At 40.1% G+C, this 23,030-nt stretch overlaps 1 protein-coding gene across 3 annotated transcripts in view; it reads right to left on the reverse strand.

Annotated features, from left to right (window-relative positions):
• The window catches only part of DAPP1 (dual adaptor of phosphotyrosine and 3-phosphoinositides 1), a 55,360-nt gene that overhangs the window by 27,468 nt on the left and 4,862 nt on the right, over positions 1–23,030 (reverse strand). For all 3 annotated transcript variants that reach the window (XM_020988282.2, XM_020988281.2, XM_078148379.1), the window contains exon 2: positions 1,331–1,453. In XM_020988282.2, coding sequence (XP_020843941.1) covers positions 1,331–1,453 — 123 coding nt within the window. The remainder of the gene's footprint in view (positions 1–1,330; positions 1,454–23,030) is intronic.

Raw genomic sequence — 23,030 nt, forward strand, 5'->3', positions numbered from 1 at the left:
TACATATAGAATAAAGCAAATGCTGACAGTATTTGGGGACCATCATCGTGTACTGTCATTCAGATCAAATATGCATTCTCATATCTCACTGCCATTCTAACCAATAAATCTTTGAGTGGAAAGAATTCTATGCTGCTTAATTCTCTGAGAAGTATTGGGCAGACACCCTTCTACAATGTAGCTTTTATCACCGATATAATTCTAATTGTGAGTGAGCAAGCACGTTTTGGCTATTTTACCATTCAGATTTGGGAGCTCCTTAACCAGACTGTCCAAAAATAGCAATGCAGATTTGTGATCCAGTGGTACAAGAGTGGGGGTAAAGGAGATCGAAGTGTAACTTGGGGGAGGGTGTCAATTGAATCAATTATTCCATCCCACTTCAAGTAATAACTTTAACCAGGTAAGAACACGTTTAGTGAACCAATCAACTGAGGGAATTAGGTTAGGTTTGAGAAGTCTTTGCTCCATTTGGAAGGAATGAAAGCTATTAGAGGAAAGGAAGAAATTATGCAAAGAAACTGTGTTGGGATGGTCTGAAAAGTCTCCGTCATACCCTATGGTTCTTATATAAACGAGCCTAGTTTTTCAGTGAAAGAGAGAGCTCTTGCCAAATTCCTGGGAGATAATCACTTTGGGGGGGGAGGAGAGAAGAGCCTTTGACTCTCCCACCTTAACCAGAAGATGACTTCCCGGACTCAGAAAGTCAGAGGATTTGGAATTCTCATCAGTGTTCTAACCAGCATCCTTAGAAGAGCTGACGGGACTATTTACATCAGGAGCTGAGAATCAACTAGACGCACTAAGGACAGGCACTTTCGGGACTCTACAAAGTGTTCGGTAGAAAGATACACCATACCTGAGATAACTTCATGGAGGGGTCGGGTTATGAAGGGGAGAAAAGGCTTTCGAGCGGAAGGACTTCTGGAAGCAACGACTTCCTCCTTTTGCTTCACGTGCTCTAAGCCTGAGCCCAGTTCTCCCTGGACTCTGCACGTGGACGTTGTGAGTAGGTCCCAGGTTGGAGCAGAGTTTGTACCAGCTGTTCTTATTATATTACCTTAGTAAATATCTTTTTTTCTAAAAGCTATTTAAGTCTGGGTAATTAATTTATCTAAAAAGATAATCAATAAGGGACATACACTGATGGGGGCTCATGAGCCTTTACTGCTAGAAAATTATCCTCCACCCTAGAGGGAAAAAGTAATAGCTGAGCTCTGGTTGGGTGTGTGATAGAGGGCACTGGGAGAGTGAGCCCAGAGCTCGAGGTGCATTGATATAATTGTCAAGTGCTGTTATGTTGTGCTCATTTCTTGATAGGACGACATACCTCACAGAAAGAGAGTATAGACCAGTCTTCTCATTACTGTTCCTTAAGAGGTAGCTTCCATCACTTCCATTTGAGAGAAGAAGCGCTTCTGCGGCGTGTCGAGAGAGATTGCCATGATACCACCTAAATGGGAAAAAAACCCAAAACATCGAGGTTACACTCAAGGAAGAAGATGTAGCAATCTCTTGTTTGTGAGTTTGTGACCACAGATGAGTTCAATAATTTCCCCTTCAGTGTGCGGTGTTTAGAAAACAAATGTGTTAAATTGCTGTAAGGAGAAGGCAGAACTCACTCAGTGAGCCAAAAAGTAGCAAAGAACCAACCCTCCAGGGAGCCTGTGACATATCTCTTGTCTTCTGGTCACAGGAAATAGGAACTAAAGTTTTTAAGGTCAGAGATGCCAATCTGGAATGGCAACAAACTTCCCAGGGTCTTCCTTGGATTCCGTGCTCCACGAGTGAGCCATGAGCCAAATACTTCAGAAGCGGGTGGACATCCATGATGGTGAAAGACGTTGAATGGAACAAGACCAGTTACAGGAACCTCAGTCTGCACTGGGGGTGGAAATAGAGTCTCCAGTCCATGTGCTGTACTGTGAGGAGCTGAGACCCAGATCCAGAGCTCCTTGGTCTCTTATCCAATGACTGGCCATAGTAGATTTCATGAATAAGGCATCACTTGGGGGTTGTACTATATTTCTTATACAAAGACTCCTTGAAAGAGTGCTGGCTTTTTTTGTTTTTGGTGGGGGGTGTGGAGGCGCTACACAACATGAACTATGTCTTTCTTGGAATTCTTAGCTTTGGGCTTTCCCTACATGATTATTAGGGGAGACCTGGGTCTAGGAAAATCTTTGAGAATGCAACCCCAACTGAGTCTCCCCAAAACCTCTAGATGAAATCACAAAATGGAAAGGGAAGGAAACAGACAATGTTTATTGATTCAGTGATTCATCCCTATTGAATTTCATTTTCTTAGATCCAGCCCAAATACTCTAGTTTGTTAAGAACCATTTGGATCTTGATGCTGTACTCTGGAATGTAAGCTATCTTTCCCAGCTTGTCGTCCTCTGAGAACTTGAAGATCATCACATCTTTGCCTTTATCCAAGTCGTTAATAAAAATGTTCAACAGCACAGGGACAAACACAGATCCCTGAGGTACTCCACTGAAGACTTGACATGTTGGCATTGAATCCAATAAACTACTTTGAGCCTGGTAATCCAGTCAGTTTTGAATATTTCTCCATCTTTTCCACTAGGAGATATTTTTATCAATAGCTTTGCTAAGATCTGGGTAAACAGATAAACAATACCCACAGCATTTCCCTCAACTACTAGTTTAGTAATTCTGTCAAAAAAAAAAAAGGAAAGGAGGTTAGCATGGCAAGACCTGTTCTTGATGAAGTCATGCTAGCTCTTCAAAATCTCACTTCCCTACTTGGACCTTGGACAACATGTCTAGAACATCTGTTCTAAAATTTCCCAAGAAATTGGAATCTAGCTCACTGGCCTTTAGGTTTGAGGATTTCCCTTTCTTTTTTAATTTTTTTCCTAAAAACTGGGACATGGGAAGAGGCAGAGAAGTGAAGACCTTCATTTGAAAATAAAATAAAAATTTAAATTTTTAAAAGGAGAAAAAACGATTGGAATATTTGCCTTTCTCCAATCTGTGGTACCTCTCCCCCTGTCTATGATATTTCAGGTTTTTTTTCAATTCAATTCAATAAGCACTTGATTAAGTACTTACAATGGGCAAGTTGTAAGGAGCTTACATTATAGTGGTGGGAGGGGCAAGAGAAGGACCTTACATAAATTATGCAAATAGTTTCATAGCTTTCATAAAAGGCTGAACTTTAACAACTTCCAAATATCACTTCTCTGATTGATTTGACATTTAAAAAAAACTACACCCCACATCTCCTACAGTATGATCTTTCAAATATTTCTTACAATGACTCAGTAATTACTTCTGCTAGCTTTTTCAAGACCTAAGGCGGAGTTCATCTGGGCCAGGCCACCTGAATTCACTAAAGGTAACTAGGTGCTCCTCTCCCCTCCAACTTTTTTTGTTTGAATTTTTTACCCCTTTCCCCGACCTCCCACCTCTCATACGCTAGCAAGTGGAAGTCTAAACATCTGATCCCTAATGGTGTAACAGCAATCTTGTCACAGGGCACAGTAGCTACTACTTCCTAGTGAAGACCCACCATTCTGAAATCTTTGGAAAATACTTCAGAAATGGATAGGATATGATTCTTACAAGTCCTTCAAGTTCATTACTATTTAGGGAAGCTGGAGTCCAAATTTATTTCTGAGTAATAGGGAAAGGAGTACTTTTTGTACTAGTATTCGACTGCCTGCTTTTCCTAGTTGGTCTAATCATGGGGAAAAGAATAGCTCAGGTCCTCAGGTACTGTATAAGTACAATAGGATTCTGAACCAACAGGACCTCACCCACATTCCATCTCTATCCTGCTTGTCTGACTGGTCTTTCTCAAGTCTTCTTTTCTGGATCAATGTCTGTGTCCTGCCCCCTATGCCTGGGTGTGTCCCAGGGCTTGGTTGTGGACTACCTTTTTTTTTTTTTCCTTTAAAGATTCCCTCTCTCTCAGTGATCTCATTAGCTACCTTGGATTCCAACGATCATCTCTATTAAGACGACTCCCAAATCTACACAACCAGCCTCATCAGGCCTGCAGAGTTCCAGGCCTTCATCACCAACTTCCTTTTGGATATCACCACATGAATGTCCCACACACATCTCCAACTCAACTCTTCCATGATGGAACTCATTATCTTTCCTCCAAACTCACCCTTGTTTCTAGCTTTTCTGTTTTGTTGAGTGTGACACCATCCTTCCTTCCAGTCATTCTTAAACCTCCCTCCCTCCCAAATAATTTTACTACATTAGTCGAACATAAGATGTATCAGAGATTCATTCAGGTAGGTAATGGATTAGATGACCCTGAAGGTCTCTTCTGAGATTTTATATAATTCAAAGGAAATATTGGGTAAGGGTGGGAGAAAGAACAGAGCTGGTCAGCAGAGTTCTATTGTAGTTGTGAGAATCAAAACAAGATTAAACTAACCTCAAGAATAATCTCCCTTTTCCTCTCTGCTCCTCTTGTTTTCCTTATCTCTGTTTCTCCCCTAGCCTCTACCTTTAGCAAGAGGAATATCATTTTGTGGAAGAATCATTATTGCCTTGTAATACCCTTAAGCTTAATTATCAATCAAACATGTAGAAAAAGAAACCTGGGCATGATAAGAGAAAAACCCCAGGTTTAGACTGCTTATATTATAGTATCAGCAACATCCCTAGTGTCTCAAATATACCTCAAGAATGAAGGAGACCTGGGGACAAACCCGTCTATTCATGTGGATGAAATTTTGTCATAATTTTCTAATCCACAAAGAAAATGGGTTTTATCTTCCCCATGAGGGTTTATTCATGATCTACTCTGTGGGCCATCGTGCCCACATAGCCTGAATAATAGCAAAAATAGGAGCCTTCCTCACAGGAGTCATGTTTAACCTAGATGGCTTTTAAAAAGAAAATGTTTGAATGTCAGTAGAAGGAAGTTCCTTCATAGGTTTCAAAGTTATCTGTTTTCTAAAACCGTGTTTCCTGATGTTTATTTCTTGAGCACATTTCCTCTTTTAGACAAGGATGTCATCACCCTGTATTTTTCATGTTGGTTCAGAGCTGTAGCTTTAAAAAAAAGGAAGTATCTTTGAAAGAAAACATACCTGCTCATCAGCCTCAGTCTTTCATTAGCTCAGCTCAGCCCTAATCTCAGACCAGATCCTGAGATGAGCTCACAGCTGTATGCTGCTAAAAGCGCTCAAAGGTCCAGGGGAGAATTGGGCAATAGGGTCTATTTCTCTTCAGCCAACGAATCCTCAACAAACCTTTTATGTATTTCTTCTTATCTATAGATACTTTTAAGACTAAAATCTCAGTATGACAAAGGCCCGAGTCAGTTATTTGAACCTCACTTTTTATAGCAATAGCAGATTCCGCAAAATTCGAATTCCACAAAATAACATGGCTATTCCCCTGATTTTGTCATAGCATGATTTGACCCGTATTGCTGCAAACATTTCTAGGAGTCCTTTCATTTGTTAATAATAATAATAATAATAATAATAATAATAATAATAACAGAAAGGAAAAAAAACAAATAAAAAGCTCAAGACTTTCTTTAGGGTCTTTAAGTTAGATAGAAGGTAAACTGTAACTTGCAACAAGATCTGTATTCCACAGATATTATACAAAAATGGACTGGCCACATTGCTTGAATGCCAAATGTATATTTGCCTAAAGACTGTTTTATGGAGAATTCACGTAAGGCAGGTGCTCACATGGTAGTCAGAAGATGCTTTCAAAGTCTCCAAAGAACTTTGGAATCAATTGTGAGACATGAGATACACTGGAAAAGGACTGCTCAGCATGGTGTGCCCACATCAAAGAAGGTGCTGTGTGCTGTGAGCAAAGCAGAATGGCAGTAGCTCAAAAGAAATTCGAGAAGCTCAAATTTAGACCCATCTCCACTCCAAATGTTCCTATAGACTGTTTGTGCCCAGCCTGTGGGAGAGCCTTCTGAGCTCCTGATGATCTGATTAGCCACAGGCTAGCACTGTATCTCAACTCCAACTTAGTGATGTCATTTTGGTCCTCTTTGAGAGCAAAGGACAGCAACCGACCAAGCTCTAGGGACTGGACTTGTGGTGTCATTGGAATAGGGATCCCTGCAGTGATGAACTTCCTCTACCAATTCAGATAGAAATACTTGCTTTGCTATTTAAAAAAAATGTTTTTGTTGTTGTTGTTGAGTTATCTCAGTTGTGTAGAATTCTTGATGACCCCATTGGTGGTTTTCTCGGCAGAGATACTGGAGTGGTTTGGCATTTTCTTCTCCAGCTCATTTTACAGATGAGGAAATGGAGGCTGGTAGGGTTAAATGACTTAACCAGGGTCACACAGCTAGTAAGTGTCTGAGGCCAGATTTGGACTCAGGAAAATGAATCTATCTATTCGGATTTTTGTACTCTATCCACTGCCACCTAGCTACTCTTTAAAAAAATCTGCACTTTATAGATTTTAAACTTGTACGTTATTTATATATCTATATACATATGTAATATGCACATATGTATATATGAATTTGCATGCCAATGATCTACTCTGTATTTTTCCAATTTTAGTTGATGTGCTACTGAAGTGACCACCGCCATTTTTTGTAGCCCACACAGTCTTAGAAAGTTACCTGTTGGGCACTGTGAGGTTATATCACTTGTCCAGGGTCGCACAAAAAGTATGTATCAGAAATGGAACTTGATCCCCAGAGTTTCTGGCTTGGAGGCTTGGTGTTTGTCTCCTAGGTGATGCTTTCTATAGCTTTTTTATAGTACTTAATAGTAAAGTTAAAGCATCATAGAAATCCTCTTATTTAAAAAAAATGCTAATAGATACCTAATCTTTATAGGAAAAACCTAGCCCCCAAATATCTGTCCCTCTGAAGCCCAAATTTTAATCTAAACCCTCATTTTGTTTTTTATGATAAGCTCTTATCTTACCCTACCACATACTGTTAGATATACTTTATGTATATCATCTATCTAATCGGACTAGAATGGGAACATTACAAGAGCAGAGACCATGTGTTCAATAGTTTTCAACCTTAGTCCAGGCACAGTGCTATTTTTGCACATGGTAATCTCAATAAATGTTCATTGGTAATGATTGAAAACTTTCAATCATTGTGTGTTCCCTCTAGGATGCACTCCAAACTGCAGAGTCTCCTAATCAAGGTGCTCCACCTTGGAAAGGCTAGCAGAGGTAATTACTGAGTCATTAAAAGAAATATTGGAAAGATCACACTGTAGGAGATGTTGACTATAGTTTTTTTTTTTAATGTCAAGTCAATCAAAGAAGTAATGTTTGGAATCTGTTTAAGTTTAGCCTTTTAAGAAGGCTATGAAACTATTTGCAAAATTTATGTAAGGTAAAAACAATGCAGATCCTTTTCTTGCCCCTCCCACCATTAGAATGTAAGCTCCTTATGACTTCTCTATTGTAAGTACTTAATCAAGTGTTTATTGAATTGAAAATAAAATTGAAATACCACGGACAGGGAGAGAGGTATCACAGACTGGAGAAAGGCAAATATCCCAATTGTTTTTTCTCCTGTTGAAAATTCAAATTTTTATTTATTTTCAAATGAAGGTGGAATAGAAAAGGATAGAAAGCAGTAATATGATTACTCTTTAAGGAAATACATTATCTCTGGTGTGGATGCTCCTACTGATACAAATTGTATTCCTGTTCCAATTTAGTGGATGGCCTTCCAGAACTGCCGGGGGCCAGGAATTTATCACCCTGGTAGCCCTGGGGTGGGGAATCTCTCAGAACCTGTCTATGCTGGACTTGGAAAATAATCATACAGTTTGTACTCAACAGGAGATTCAAGACTACTTTTCCAGCTTAGTAGGACCTGAGTTGTGCTCTGCTGACAGCCTTCAAGAACCTCTCCCCTCCCCTCCCCACCCCCCCCATGACAAAGGAGAGAAGGATCAACTTCTTAATAGTAGTTCTTTTAAGGATGATTCCAGATCCTTCTCAACTATGAAATTCCAGAATTTCCTTTTGAGCTTGGAATTCCAGTTAAGGGAAGGGATAAAAATTTAGTAGTTATTTCCTGAGATAGGATAGGGACTGAACCTGTGATTTCATTCGCTTAGGAAACTCCTCAGTGAGGAAACTCCCTCTCCTGTTGCAGGCAGGCACCATCTTAGGGTGTTGCCTGGGGCACTGAGTAGTTAAGTGACTTGCCCAAGATCTCACAAGTCAGTATGTGTCAGAAGTGGGACTTGATTAAGAGCCTGGCTTTCCATATGCTATGCCACATTGCCTCTATCAACTGATGTAATAGTAGTTAATAGAAGAATATTTTCCCTTACTTTTAATCCCAGAATCACACGACTTCGAATTGGAAGGAACTTTAGCTACCATCTAGTTCAACCCACACCCTAAAAAAAGAATTGTGGCTACAACATGCTTGACACATGGTCATCCAGCCTTGAAGACCATTGAAGTGGAGCCTACTGTGTCCTAGGGCAATCTGAGGTTATTAAGAAGTTTTTCTTTCTTTTTTTTTCTTTTTCTTTTTTTTGGTGAGGCAATCAGGGTTAAGTGACTTGCCCAGAGTCATACAGCTAGTAAGTGTCAAGTGTCTGAGGCTGGATTTGAACTCAGGTCCCTTGTACTCCAGGGCCAGAGCTCTATCCACTGTGCCACCTAGCTGCCCCCAGCTAGTCCTTTTCTTTACAGCCAAACAGAATCTAATCCCTTTTCCACATGATTCTCCTTCAAATATTAGGAGACAGTTATCATATACCTACTGAAACTTTTCTAGAGTCGACACTCTCAATTCTTAGGATCAGAGAATTACAGAATTTTTTTTGTAGGGTTTGAAGAGACCTTATTGACCATCTAATCTAATCCATAACTAAAAACTTGACCCTTGTACAACATGCCTAGCAAGTAGTCATTAGCCTCTGTTTGAAGCCTCTGATGAGGAGGAACTCACTATCTCTCAAAGCACCCCATTCCATCTAATTATCAGGAAGTTTCACATGATACAAAGCCTGTATCTGTCTACATTTTGATGTCCAAGCATTATTCCCGTTTCTTCAAATGAGGTAATAATTGTAAAGCACTTTGTCCTAAGCCCTGGCACATAGTAGGCACTTGATAAATGATGATTCCCTTCTCCCTTTACCTTCTGCCCCTCCCCAAACCTCCATACTAAGGCTGGTCCCTGTTCCACATGTTAGCCCTTTAAATATTTAGATACCCCCATTCCCTTCCCCTCTCACCCCCAGCCTTAGCCTCTTCTCCAAGCAAGACGTCTTTATTTCCTTCAGGCATGCCTTGGATGCCATAGTCTCAAGGATCTTTACCATCCTGGATGGTGGAACTATCTTACTTTATGGTTGACTACATAGCCCACTGAACTATAAAAATCTATAATTCTGGGACCATTGGACATTGGGGTTTCTTTTTGAGCTTGGAGTTCCAGTAAAGGAAGAGACAAAATATACTAGTTACACTGGTCTATTTACTGAGACAGTAGGGGCTGAATCCCACTTACTACAGCCTAAGATTACATTAGGGTTTCTTGGGGGGGGGGGCACTGCCATATCACACTATTAAGCTTGCAGTGCCTTAAATCCCCCACCTCATTCTGTTATTGTCATTCTGTCCTTTCCAGTCCAAAAGTCATTCTCCTTGGCAGAGAAAATAGAAATGAAATAACAACTGAGCAGCTCTGCCTTTACTCTGTTGTCATGCACCATCCCATCTGTTTCAAGCCCTTCATCCAATCTCATCTTTCTTCCAGCATAACTATAAAAAAGCTCCAACACCTGGACACTGCTTGCTTTCTCCCCTGATTCTTCTTTCATCTCATCCTGAACTTTAGCCCTCCAGATGTTATCTTTATAGCACTGGGCCACCCTTTTGCATCCATGTGTTCTTGCTGTCATCTTCTGTACATACCTTTTAAAAAACCAAGCTGGCTGGTGAATTCTCCATGCATTGACATTGGTCTTCTCAGACAACTTCTATTGCTCCCCCTCAGCAGAATTGTTTTTTTCATGCCCTCAGGATTTAATTCTTGAGAATTTCCCATCCATCCTGAGCTAACTTGCCCTACAGAATTTTAGTTCATAGGCAGCTACTATACTTTGAACCCTTTGAAAACTACTTTCCCCAAATCTAAGGTGAAAATCAGACTGTCTGGATTTCCTGTTCCTTTATTACAAACTCTTAGAGGGAGTGGTCACTTCCTCCTCTACCCCCCACCCGCCCAGGTTCCCATCATTTCTCGCCCCAGCAATGAGTTCCTCCTTGTTGGTGAGACTCAGATTCAGAGCACAATTTCTCTTTGTTGATTCCTCTACTTTTGAAGTTTCTTAGCAGCTCTTCCAGAGAAAGAAAGACAAAGAAACAGAGACAGGGACAGACAGATGAAAGAGACAAAGATAAAAACAGAGAAAGAGAGACAGAGGCAAAGAAGTCTTGCAGATATCCAGATAATTGAACTCCTTCACTAATACTGAATTATTCCTCCATAATAGGCTTATTATTTGTATCTGAAATTCTTCATCTACCGCCTCTTTTTTGATCAGGTAGTCTGTAATATACTCCAAAGATAAAACTGCTTCCATTTCTCTTTCCATTGACCTTCACTCAAATGCCATCTACCATGCTTTCCTCTTCTAGTTCCTGGATTTCCTCACATGAGAATAACTTCTTAATACAACATGCTATCCCACTCCCACCCTTTTTTATTTATCCTGTTTCTTTTGAATAAGGCATACCCATAAGGCCCTATATTCGAGTGAAGGTTTTTATCTTACCATATCTCTAAGATAGCTATGAAGTCAAAATGGTTTCCTTGCATTAGGATTTCCAGTTCATTTCACATATCGCCTAAACATTGGGTATTTATGTATGTAATAACAGTTGAGGCTTTTACCACCAGCTTCTCTTTTGGTTTTGGTTTTCTATGAACTTCTGGATGTCGCTATTACTATTATCTTTCTTCAAATAATCATCCTGTGGCACAGTCTCAAAGTCCTTGAACATTATGGTTACCCTCCTCTGGAGGGTACTTATCAATGTTCTCTCTAAACTTGACTTCCCAGAACTGAACTGTTTCTCCAGATATTGTCTGACCAGGGCAGAATTGATGGGACTATCAATCCCCTGGTCCTAAGCACCTCACCCCTCTTAATCCAGCTCAAGATTTCAATAGTTTTTTTGACTGTTACATCACATTGGTGAATCATACTTTATCTGTAGCCAACTAAAATCCCAAGGTCTTTTTCTGAGAAACTAATGTTTAATCATGTCTTCCCTATCTTGTATTCACAAAAATGATTTCTTAAATCCAAGACTTCAGAATTAGATGAGACTTCAGTTTTTTTCCTATTAAATTTCATCTTATTAGATGCAGGTCATTAATATAGCTTATCAACATTTTGGGGGGGATCCTGACTCTTATCACCCTTTGTGTCCACTATCACTCCTCACTATGTGTTATCTACAAGTTTAATAAGCTTTTATGCTTTCATTTAAATAATTGACAAAAATGTTGAACGGCACAGGGCAAATAACAGATCTTGAAGGTACTCCACTGAAGTCCTCTTTCCAAGATGACATCAAACCAATATACTTGAAGTCAACCAGTTATGAATCCTCCTAATTATACCACCTTGTAGCTCACATCTATTGTTCACACAAGAATAGTATAAAATGTTTTATCTAATACTTTGCTAAAATTGAAGCAAAATATATTTCCTGAATTTCCCTATCTACCAGTTTAGTAAGCCAATTTGGTTAGTTTTGTATGGCTATGATGGTTCTCTGGGATTGAAGAATGGCCTTTAATTATCTCTTTAATAATGAGGTCTATAATTTTTCCAGGAATTCAAGCCAAGCTCACTGATGCTACTCTCTTCTCTCTTTTGAAAACTGGAATTACGTTTGCCCTTCTTCAGTTCTATAGAACAACCTCCACTGTCCACAGTCTTTAAAAGTCACTGCTAGTAACTCTACCATTACATTTGCCAATACTTTCAGAATCTGAGGTTATATGTTACTTGAATTCTCCAAGGGCAGGTAGGGCTCTGTTACTGTATCCTTACTAATCTTGTATCCATGCTACCTAGTGGTCATTTTTATTATGTCTTTTCCAGTCTAAACACCATTCTTCTTGACAGAGGAAAATCAGGTAGAAAAAGAACCAAGCAGCTAGTGTTTGTCTCTGTTGTCTTATTTTTTCCCCATCCACTTCAAACAAGGATTCTATCCCTTCTTTGATACGCCTTCCTCACATGTCATAAATATGTCCCCCAAGACCCCACCTTTTGTTTTGCTTAGCTTTCCTTACCAGTCTCAGCTCTAGCACTTCTAATACTCTTCTTTTTTTTTTCACATTAGTCTTGTTGTAAGGAAGAATTAGAACCAATAGAAGGAACCACAAGAAAGAGGAAACAAAACAAAACAGAAGAAAAAAAAAGAGCAAATGGTATGCTTTGATCTGTATTCAAACACCATAGTTCTTTCTTTGTACAAGTGAAGATAAGTGAACCTATCCATAGTATTCAAAATTTCTCCATTTGCTGTAACTGATGGTTCCATGTATGCACGGTGTGATGGTGGCTGGTGGAGCACCTGTGTTTTCTCACGTTAATTGTTAGGCCAAAATTAGCACAAGCAGTAGAGAATCGATCCATACCTTGTTGCATGTCAGCTTCAGAGGCTGCATTGAGCGCACAAAAATCATGCACTGACTCTCCCTCCACTTTGGTCTTGGCTTGTAGCCTTTTCAAGTTAAATGGTTTACCATCAGTGCAGTAGCTGACCTTGATGCCTTTTTTGTCCTCATTGAAGGCTTCTGACACCATTGCTGCAAACATCAGGCTAAAAAGCATGGCAGCAAGCAGGCAGCCTTCCTTCACTCCATTGGTGAGAGAGAAAGTGTGAGAGCCATTGCACATTATCCAGAAGATTCTGAAGATCACCCGGCAAGATACAGTACTGGACACTGAAGTACTTTCTTGAGCTAAAGTTCCGGGCACTCAAACTCTACTACAGAGAGCACAACTCCAACAGGCTGGCTACATTGTTCAAATACCAAATGTAATTTGCCTGAAAGACTATCTTACGGAGAACTCACACAAAGAAAGCACTCACCTTTGCCAGAAGAAGTGATACAAGGACCCTCTCAAGGTCTCTCTGAAAAACTTTGGAATCAATTGCATGATACTGTCAAAGGACAACCCAGCATGTGCCCACATGAAAGAAGGCACTGTGCTCTATGAGCAAAACAGAATTGCAGTAGCTCAAAAGAAAGGGGAGTTGTGTAAATTTTGAGACATCTCCACTCCAAATATTCATATGGACTATTTGTGCCTGATCTGTGGTAGAGCCTTCTGAACTCGTTTTGGTCTGGTCATTTGCAGTCAGACACACTGTACCTTGGCTCCAACATAGTGATGCCATTTTGATCCTCTTTGAGAATGAAGGACAACAATCATTTAACCAACCAATAAAAACAGGTGTAGTTGGCAGACTCCTGTATGAAGATGACTCCTGTATGAAGGTCCCTTCCAACTCTTAAGTTCCTTGCATCTGCTATTCATCCTACAATACCTCTCCTATTTGATTTTAGTTTAATTCTTTTTTTTTTTTAAGACTACATTTTCCCACCTCACCCAGGCTGGAAATACGGGGTCTATTCATGGCCGAATCCTGCTCTCATTGGCGTGGGAGCTTTGATCTGTTCCATTTGGGCCCTTGTCTCGTTCACACCTCCTTAATCAACTTGGTGGTCCCTCACTCCTAGAGGCTCACCATATTGATACCGAACTTAATGCAGACACTTGATTAGCCCATAGAATTCATTGAAACTCAATCGATCCCCTAGCCTCAGCCTCCTCTATATCCAAGATTTCAGGCATGAGACATCACGCATTGCACCTCTTACTTTAGGATGTGAGTCTTAGAGTGAAGGGCACTAAAAGAGTTTTTGGATACGGTTGCTAAGCAGTTCATTGTTGTTGATCTCAAAAAAAACTGTTTAAGACCCAAGAGGTGATACAAGACTGAGTTTGAAAATTAACAGAAGTAAATGCTGAGTCCCAAACTGCCTTGGTCCTTCAGTGTCTACTATGTGAATGGCACTGTGATTGAAAAAAAAATACAAAGTATTAGATCAGGGTTTTAAAAAAATCTTATCCTCAACTATAAAGTAGAATAAAATATAATCCCTGTTCTTATCAAGCTAGTAGTGGGGAGGTATTTTTTTTTTGGTGGGGTTGGGAAGAAGGAAGGTGGAAAAGGATTTAAACTTGTGCTTTCATTGGCATAGCTCAGTTATTGACACCTGCCAGATAGCAGACACACAAAGATGATGATGATGATGATGATGATGATGATGATAATAATAATAATAATAATAATAATAGCTAACATTTACATAGTGGCTACTCTGTGACAGGTACTATGCTTAGCCCTTTACAAATATTATCTCATTTAATCTTCGAAACAATCCTGAGAAATAGATGCTATTATTATCTCCATTTTACAACTGAGGAAACTGAGGCAGACAGAGATTAAAGTGACTTGCCTAGGGTCACAGCTAGTAGCATCTAAGGCTGGATTTGAACTCAGGTCTTCCTTACTCCAGTCCCAGTGCTCTATCCCTTGTACCACTTATCTCTGTGGAGACATACAGCAAAGAACAGCATGATGACCACCAGAGAACATCAATGGCTCTGTAACATTGTAGGTGAGTTGCCCAGGTCCTGTAAGTTACCTGGTCAAAGATATTTTCCTTTGTATGTCCCTCTCCATATGTGTTCCCTGGCCATGCATATATTCAGAGCATGCATGCTCCCCACTGTTGATGGACTAACTTATGGAAGATTGTATGGACGGGGGTTTCTTTTTTCCCGTTATGTGCTAATATTGTTGATTTGCTCTTTTACTTTGAACTAATGTGTCTTCTTGTTAACATAGGAAAGTAAAACATCAGTGGGAGCTCATAAGCCAGTTTTAAAAAACTAGATGCTGATTTACAAAGTGTCTTGACCCTGGTGTAGTTTTCTGGGGACCCTCCTGTAATAGTTTAATATAAGTATCAAAGTAAGATTTGAATCTAAGTCTGTCTTAACCATATGGCTAGTGTTCCTTCTACTATACAATGTTAAACCAGTCCAGAACACCAATGGTTTTTCTAGGACCAACCCTTGCTTTCTAGGGTTAGCCTTTATAGGGACACTGAACATTTTTCTCCAACTAATCCTCTCTGGATGGTTGGTTAGCTTGTACACAAGTACCACTTGGTACTAACCTAATCAGGCTCTATACTCACATCCTGGTCAGCTTCCCCTCCTAGCCCTCCAATAATTTTTAATTAATAGTAACAATAATAGCTGGTCACTTACATAGCACTTTAAGGTTTATTAAATATATTATCTCATTTGAGCAATTGGATATTGATTTTATATCATAGAACTCCTTCACAATTCAACTGTAGAGGAGACAGTATTAATATCGACCTTAAATGCAAATAGAGCATTTATTTAATGTGTAGGACCTTTAACTCATAGCTAGAGGAGATAACAAAGTTTAGCTATGGACTAGTAGTGGGCCAAGTCTGGACTTGGATTCTGGCCTTGGATTCCAGGCACCTGAGTTCATGCTCTACCGCAAGACCTTGTGGTAGGCCTTATGTGACTTTGGATAAGTGAGGAAGGGATGTACAATCCAAAGTGTTATGTATAGTCCCGGGATGGGGGACAGTCTTGCCTATGGTGAAACAGGAAAGGCTTCTTGGAGGAGGTAGCTTTTTAATTGAGCTTTAGAAGGTGTGCAGTAGTTCAGCTGGTGTTGGGAATGAGGAGAAGGTCAGTGTTATTCTGCATGTAAGGAATATTGTAAGCAAAGTCATGGAAAGTCTGAGTGGTGGACAGGGAACAGTGGTTGGTGAGAGGGTAGATTATACAGAGGGAAAGCTAGGAAAGGGGACAGTTTCAAATTGTAGGAGCCCCTAAAAGGCTAAGGTAAGGAATTTCGATTTATTTGGCAAACAATATTGAGCCTTTACAAACATCTGATAAGAAGGGATAGTATAATAAAGGTTTGTTTTGCAGTTTTTTTAGAGCAGCTTGGTGGTGCAGTGTATAGAGTGCCAGGCCTGGAGTCAGGAAAACTCATCTTCCTGAGTTCAAACCTGGCCTCAGACACTTCTTAGCTGTGACCTTGGTCAAGTCACTTAACCTTGTTTGTCTCAGTGCCCTCATCTGGAGCTGGAGAAGGAAAGGACAAACCATTCCAGTATCTTTGCCAAGAAAACCCCAAATGGAGTCATGAAGCATTGGACACAATTAAAATGACTGAATAACAACAAAAATAAAGGTTTAAATGCCTCAAGAAATGGGACTGCACCATTCTTCATTGAGGCTTACGTAATATGTAGCACAATGCCGGTCACATAATACTCAATAAAACACCTGTTGATTGATGGATTTGTACTGGGTGTTATGACTTTTCTCCATTCCTTCTGTTTGAGTAACTGGAGACAATAAACAGAGGCATTGGAAGGATATATGGGGCTGGTAGCTGGAAGAGAGAGTCAAAGAAAAAGAAAGAAACACATGATGACTGGAAGTTCTGCCCTCTACTTGTATGGGGAGTGGCTCAAAAGGACTGAAAAACACTAAAGAAGGATTTTCACTCTCCCTGAGAAACTAGTAGATCAGATGTCAATGCTAGGCATTGCTGGGTATGTGGTATAGATTGACAAGTTGGAAAGACATTAAAAATGGCATCCCACTTTGAATGGCAGGTATGCTAAGTACAGCAGGACTTGAGGGTGGTTGGTAGGTTGGTTATAGTCCTTTGTTTTCGAAGAGGACAAAATGACATCACTATGTTGAAGTCAAGGTACACTGTGTCTGACTGCGGCTGATCAGGCCAATATGAGCTCGGAAGGCTCTACCACAGAATGGGCACAAATAGTTCACATGAACATTTGGGGTGGAGATATCTCTAAATTTGTATATCTCATATTTCTTTTGAGCTACTATAATTCTGTTTTGCTCGCAGGGCACAGCCCCTTCTTTGATGCTGGGTGGACCTTTGCCAGTGTCTCCCATGACTCATAATCAATTCCAAAGTTCTTCAACAAGACCTGGAGTGTCCTGATGTCATGTCTTTTGACCTCTATGTGAGCACTCACCTTGTGTGAGTTCTCCACAGAAAAGTTTGTTTTAGACAAACTTACAGTTGGCATTTGACCAACGTGGCCAGCCCATCAGAGAGGCACTCTCTGCAGGACAGTTTAAAGGCTTGACAGTTCAGCTGGAGAGGACCTCAGTGTCTGGTACCTTATCTTGCCAAGTGATCTTCAGAATCTTCCCAAGACAATTCAAATGGAAGTGATTCAATTTCTTGGCATGGCGCTGGTATGCTGTCCAGGTTTCACAGGCAGTAGCATGCTATCAAAGGAGGTTTCACATCAGAATTGAAATATAAAATTCCCTATTTTGCCCTTCATGACCTAGCCTCTCTCTACCTTCCCAGTGTTTTTATGGCTCACTTCCTTCCAGGCACTCTGTGACCCAGTGACACTGGTCTCCTTGGTGTTCCATAAAGTAGATAGGCTGTCTTCTAACTGCTAGTATTCTTAGTGGCTGTCTGCCATGCCTGGACTGGTCCTCTTCTTCATCAGTGACTCCTAGCTTCCCTCAAAGTCTCACCTCAAGCTTCCCTTTCTGCAGGAAGCCTCTCCCCATCCTCCTTAATCTTAGTGACTTTCCTCTGAGTCTACCCCCAATTTATCCTGATTCCATCTTGTTTGTACGTAGTTTTTTGCATGTTATCTCCCTCATTAGTCTAGGATCTCTTTAAAAGCAGGGAATATCTTTTGCCTTTCTTTGTATCTCTAGCGCTCAGCATAGTGCCTGGCACATAGTAGATGCTTAATAAATGCTTATTAACTGGCTGATTCATGATTAAACCAGGGCTGTTTATCCATTGTTGTAGTCACTCTTCACTCAATATGTAATAAAAATCAGCTTAACTTTATCTTAAGACAAAACCCTTTATAAAAGAATATACAGCAAACAAATTTTGAGAGATCAGTAAATTCCTGAGAGTAGTCAGGCAGTGATGAAGCAAGGGAAGGAGGAAGTGGAAAAATGGATAAATTTACCAGGTCCTAGCACTAGCAACAGTCAGGAAAACCACAACATTCTGTTCAGGCAGATCACTCCTTAAGGAGGTCAGTGAACTAGACAAGCACCCAACTGCTCATAATGATATTCAGTTTGGGGTAGCAGTGCTCTAACTTATCATGTCGTCCCCATGCACTCAAAAGTTCTCAGGCTTTCCATGTTCCTTGGCTTCCCCCTCCCACAATCCTCCAGTACCTCTAGAAGGCACTAGAATGAAAGGTCCATTTGGGAAAAGCTACAATTCCCATCAGCCCCCTTGAAGGGCTATAGTAGCAGAAACAAAACCTTCCTTGGCTCACTGCAAAGTAATTAAGTGGCCCTGAAGAACAAACCTGTTCTTGAAACAAAAGTTATCTTCTTTCCTCCCTTTTCTTTCTTTTTTTGTTAGGTAAATTTTTTTTTTAAATTTACACTTATGTACAAAATGAGAAAAGAAAAAAAAATCATTGCTATGTACATAGCAGACCATGAGAGGATTCAATATAAAAAATTAATTTCCCTTTCAAGAAAACCTATATTATAAATGCTACACATTGTTTTCAAACTGCCCAGCTTTTCTTTTCTTCCTTGTTGGGTTTTTTTTTGTTCTCCACTGTCCACTTTTTACTTTATTTTTTTTCCCCTCCTTCCACTCACCACCCTAAGGAAGGCTACGATTAAGCATGGATATATATACATACACATAGATATCTATAAACACATACACTCATACATATATATGTAAGACCATACTAGGCTTATTTCCTCCAGTCATCTGTTTCTCTGAAGGTGGATTGCATCTTCCTTCATAAGCCAAAGTCTTTCCATGTTTTTCTAAATCAACCAGCTCATCCCTTCTTCCACCATAGCAATATTCCTTTCTGGATTCAAACAGCATCTCCCTCCATAGGATCTTTGAGGTTAATTTGGGTATTTATAATGGAATGACTCGGTTGCTCAAAATTGTCCTTAAAACAATACTGCTGTTACGGCATACAATGTCCTCTTGATCCTGATCATTTCGCTCTTCATTATTTCATGGAGATCTCTCCATGTTTTTCTAAAACCATTGAGCTCATCACTTCTTATAGCAGAGTAATATTCCACTTTCTTCTCTTTTCCCAATTATGACTACTATTTAAATAGTCCTGAGGCCTCTGGGCAATTAGCCGCTTGAGTGAGCTGTCCCTGAGTTTTTGATGTAGTGACATACAGATACTCTTTCTCTGACTCCCTTCATGACCACCAAGTTTATTTCACCAGGTACCTCAGTTTTATAAGAGGTTGTGGCTGGCTGCCTTCTTATGCATCCAGAAAGCCACCAGAGAGTCTAAGGAGAGGCTATGACAACTCAATCGATTTTTCACATTGCTAGCAAGATAGTTTTCCTGGTACCCTATCTGAGATACGCACCATACCAAATGAATACTGCAATTGCTACTGAAAGGGTTGGGTCAGTCTAATCCCCTGTGGCTTCACTTACCATCCCTGTAACTTTACAAACCAAAATACCCTACCATAGCCAACTCTCTCCTAAATCTCCTACATATGCCATCTTTCTTACTCCTCTCCACACTTAGAATGGAAGAATGGAGGCAGGGATTATCTTTGGTTTTGTATTTGTTTTTAACACATAACAAGCACTTACTAGGACAGCTAGGTGGCGCCATAGTGCACAGAGAGCTGGGCCTCGAGTTGGGAAGACTCATCTTCCTGAGTTCAAATCTGGCCGCAGACATTAACTAGCCCTGGATGAGTCACTTCATCCTGTTTGCCTTGGTTTTCTCATCTGTCGAATGAGCTAGAGAAGGAAATGGCAAACCACTCCAGTATCTCTACCAAGAAAACCCCAAATGGCGTCACAGAAGAGTAGGATGTGACCGAAACAATTGAATAACAACAAAGCACTTACTAAATGCTTTTTCATTCATTCAGAATTCAGCTCAAACACTGAGCTGACCTTTCCTTTGTAACCTTTCCTGATTCTTCCAATAGTTAGTACCTCTGCCTACTTCCAGGTGACTTTTTATTTATGCATTTATTTTATATGCACATATATGAACATATTTCCTCCTGAGAGAAATGATTATTTCTCTTTTAAAAAACTGGTTAATTTATTTTTAGTTTTCAACATTCACTTCCATAAGATTTTGAGTTTTAAATTTTCTCCCCCTGCCTTTCCTCCCCCCGCACCAAGATGGAGTGCAATCTGATATAAGCTCTGCTTAAGCATTCATATTAAACATATTTTCACATTGGTCATGACGTAAAGAAGAATGAGAACATGAGAAAGAAGAAACAAAACAAAACAACAAAAGAAAAGAAGAGCAAATAATATGCTTCCATCTGCAGTCAGACTCCATAGTTCTTTCTCTTGATGTGGATAGCATTTTCCATCACGACACTTTTGGAGTTGGCTTAGACCCTTGCATTGCTGAGAAGAGCTAAGTCTGTCAAAGTCAGTCATCACACAATGTGGCTGTCTCTGTGTACAATGTTCTCCCGGTTCTGCTCATTTCACTGAGCATCAGTCCATAAAAGTCTTTCCAGGTTTTTCTGAAGTCCTCCAGCTCATCATTTCTTATAGCACAGTAGTATTCCATTATATTCATATACCTAATAACTAATAATAACTAATTATTGAATCAAGACCAAGATCTTTCCCCTTTTCTACTTCCTCATCCAGAAATAAACCAGTGTGGGAAATCTTTCTCAAAGACTCACCCAGGCTAAGATCTAATCAGACAGAAAAGAAATTCTAAGTTTAGGCTAATGGATGGATTCCTACCCATTGAATTTACTCAAACAGAGCTCGGAAAGTGTGGATTCTCCCTTTTGTCAGACAGGTGGTATGGAAATTAATAAGGCTCTTTTCCTTAGACTTGGGTGATCCAAGTCATGTACCTCTAAGACCCTCATTACAATGAGCCCACATCTCATTATATTATTCATTTTCTCATTAATTGTTAACTAATTAGAGTTGATTGCCACCCTCAGGAACACCCACTCTTCGAAGGGCATATAAACTGTGAGCCCACCACCATAAGAGGTCTTGGTGTTAGAGAATGCTTCTCTTTTATTAATAACACCATTAGTTATTAATTTATTAATAACCTCTCATATTAATAACATGCTAGCCTTATTAATAAAATGATTAAATTACCTAGAAATCACATCTCTCAATTTTTTTTAAAGGTCACACTGCATAGAATGTAAGCTTCTTGTTGTCAGAGTTCCTTTCTTGTCCCTAGTGTCCAGCAAGGTGCCTGGGAGGTGGTAGGCACTTAATTAGGGAGCAGTTTGTTGGCTCATTGATTAATTTGAAACACATACAAAAACAGCAGAACTAGTTCCTGATTAGTCGTCCAGCGAGTATCATTGTCTGCCTTGGCTGTAAGTCCATTTATGCAATTTCTTACCTGAGCTCCTGCCTCCTGTCTCTTCTGACTCCAGTCCACATAACATACCACGCACTATCGTCAAATCAATCCTTTTAAAGCGCTGCTATGAAGGGCTTTAAGAAGCATCTCTCCCCTTTCACTAAAGCCTGCTTCCCATTGCTTACTCAAGGCCATGCCCTTAGCCTGCCATCCAAGGGGCTCCCAATCTCTCCTTTCCAATCTCATCTTCCATAACTCTCCAACACAGTCCCAGGGCTGCAGCAGTTGGAACTTTTCACCATTGCCCAAGCATCTATTGTGCTTTCTAATATACAGATTTGCTTTTGCAATTCCTTCCTTTCCTCTACCAGAACAATCTCCCTCTTTACTGTCACCTATCAAAATCTTCCCCTTCATTCAAATTCAAAGTCTAACACTGAAGCTACCTTTCTCCTCTGAACCACTGTCGTGCTTTGTCTGCACTACTGGCCACATAATTCTTTATTCTATAGTCTGCTATGTCCAGGTTTTATCTGCTCTCCTAGAGTATAAATTTCTTTTTTTCTCTTCAGAGGCAATCTGGGTTAAGTGACTTATCTAGTGTCACACAGCTAGTATGTGTCTGAGGGCTGATTTGAATTCAGGTCCTCCTGATTCCAGCACTAGTGATCTATACACTATACCACTTACCTGCCCCAGCTTCTGTTTCTTAAGGCGGAGATCATGTTCTATAGATTTCTGTATTCTGTTCTAGGCTTAGCACATTGTGCTGACCTTAGATGTTATTATTCAGTCATTTTAGTTGCTTCTGACTCTTTGTGATTCCATTTGGGGTTTTCTTGGCAGACACAGAAGTGGCTTGCCATTTCCTTCTCCAGATCATTTTACAGATGAGGAAACTGAGGCAAACAGGATTAAGTGACTTGCCCAGGTTCACACAGCTAGCAAGTATCTGAGGACAGATCTGAACTCAGGAAGATGAGTTTTCCTGATTCCAAGCCCAGCACTGTACCCACTGTTCCACATAGCTGCACTCTGACTTTAGAAGGTTCTCAATAAGTGTTGAATAAATTAACGACAGGAGGCACCTTGATGACATAGTGCTTCTTCTCATTACTTTGTTAATGAAATGATTTATTCTGAATAAGTGCTAACAATAATATTGACTGATCAGAAATATTTTCCCACATTTGCATAGCACTAGATAGGGCAGATTTCCCCATCAGGCTACCTGTCTGCAGGAAAAATGAGTTATGCGGTTGAGGAGAAAACTCACAGGAGATACGGAATGAAAAGAGCTGGAGGGTATTCTAAAAATATTCCCACTCTGAGTCGGTGGTTCGATGATGATATAGTGGAATGAATGCCAAACCTGGGAAGACCTGGGTTTACATCTTACTTCTGATACTTATTAGTTTGTGACTCATGGACATTCCTTCTCCCTCTCTTCCTTGTCTTCCTCTTCCTCCTTTTTATCTATCCATCCATCCATGTAACTATCTATCTATCTATCTATCTATCTATC

This window comes from Phascolarctos cinereus, unplaced genomic scaffold, assembly GCF_003287225.1.
Source record: "Phascolarctos cinereus isolate Bilbo 61053 unplaced genomic scaffold, phaCin_HiC Scaffold_9;HRSCAF=440, whole genome shotgun sequence".
Taxonomy (NCBI): Eukaryota; Metazoa; Chordata; class Mammalia; order Diprotodontia; family Phascolarctidae; genus Phascolarctos; species Phascolarctos cinereus.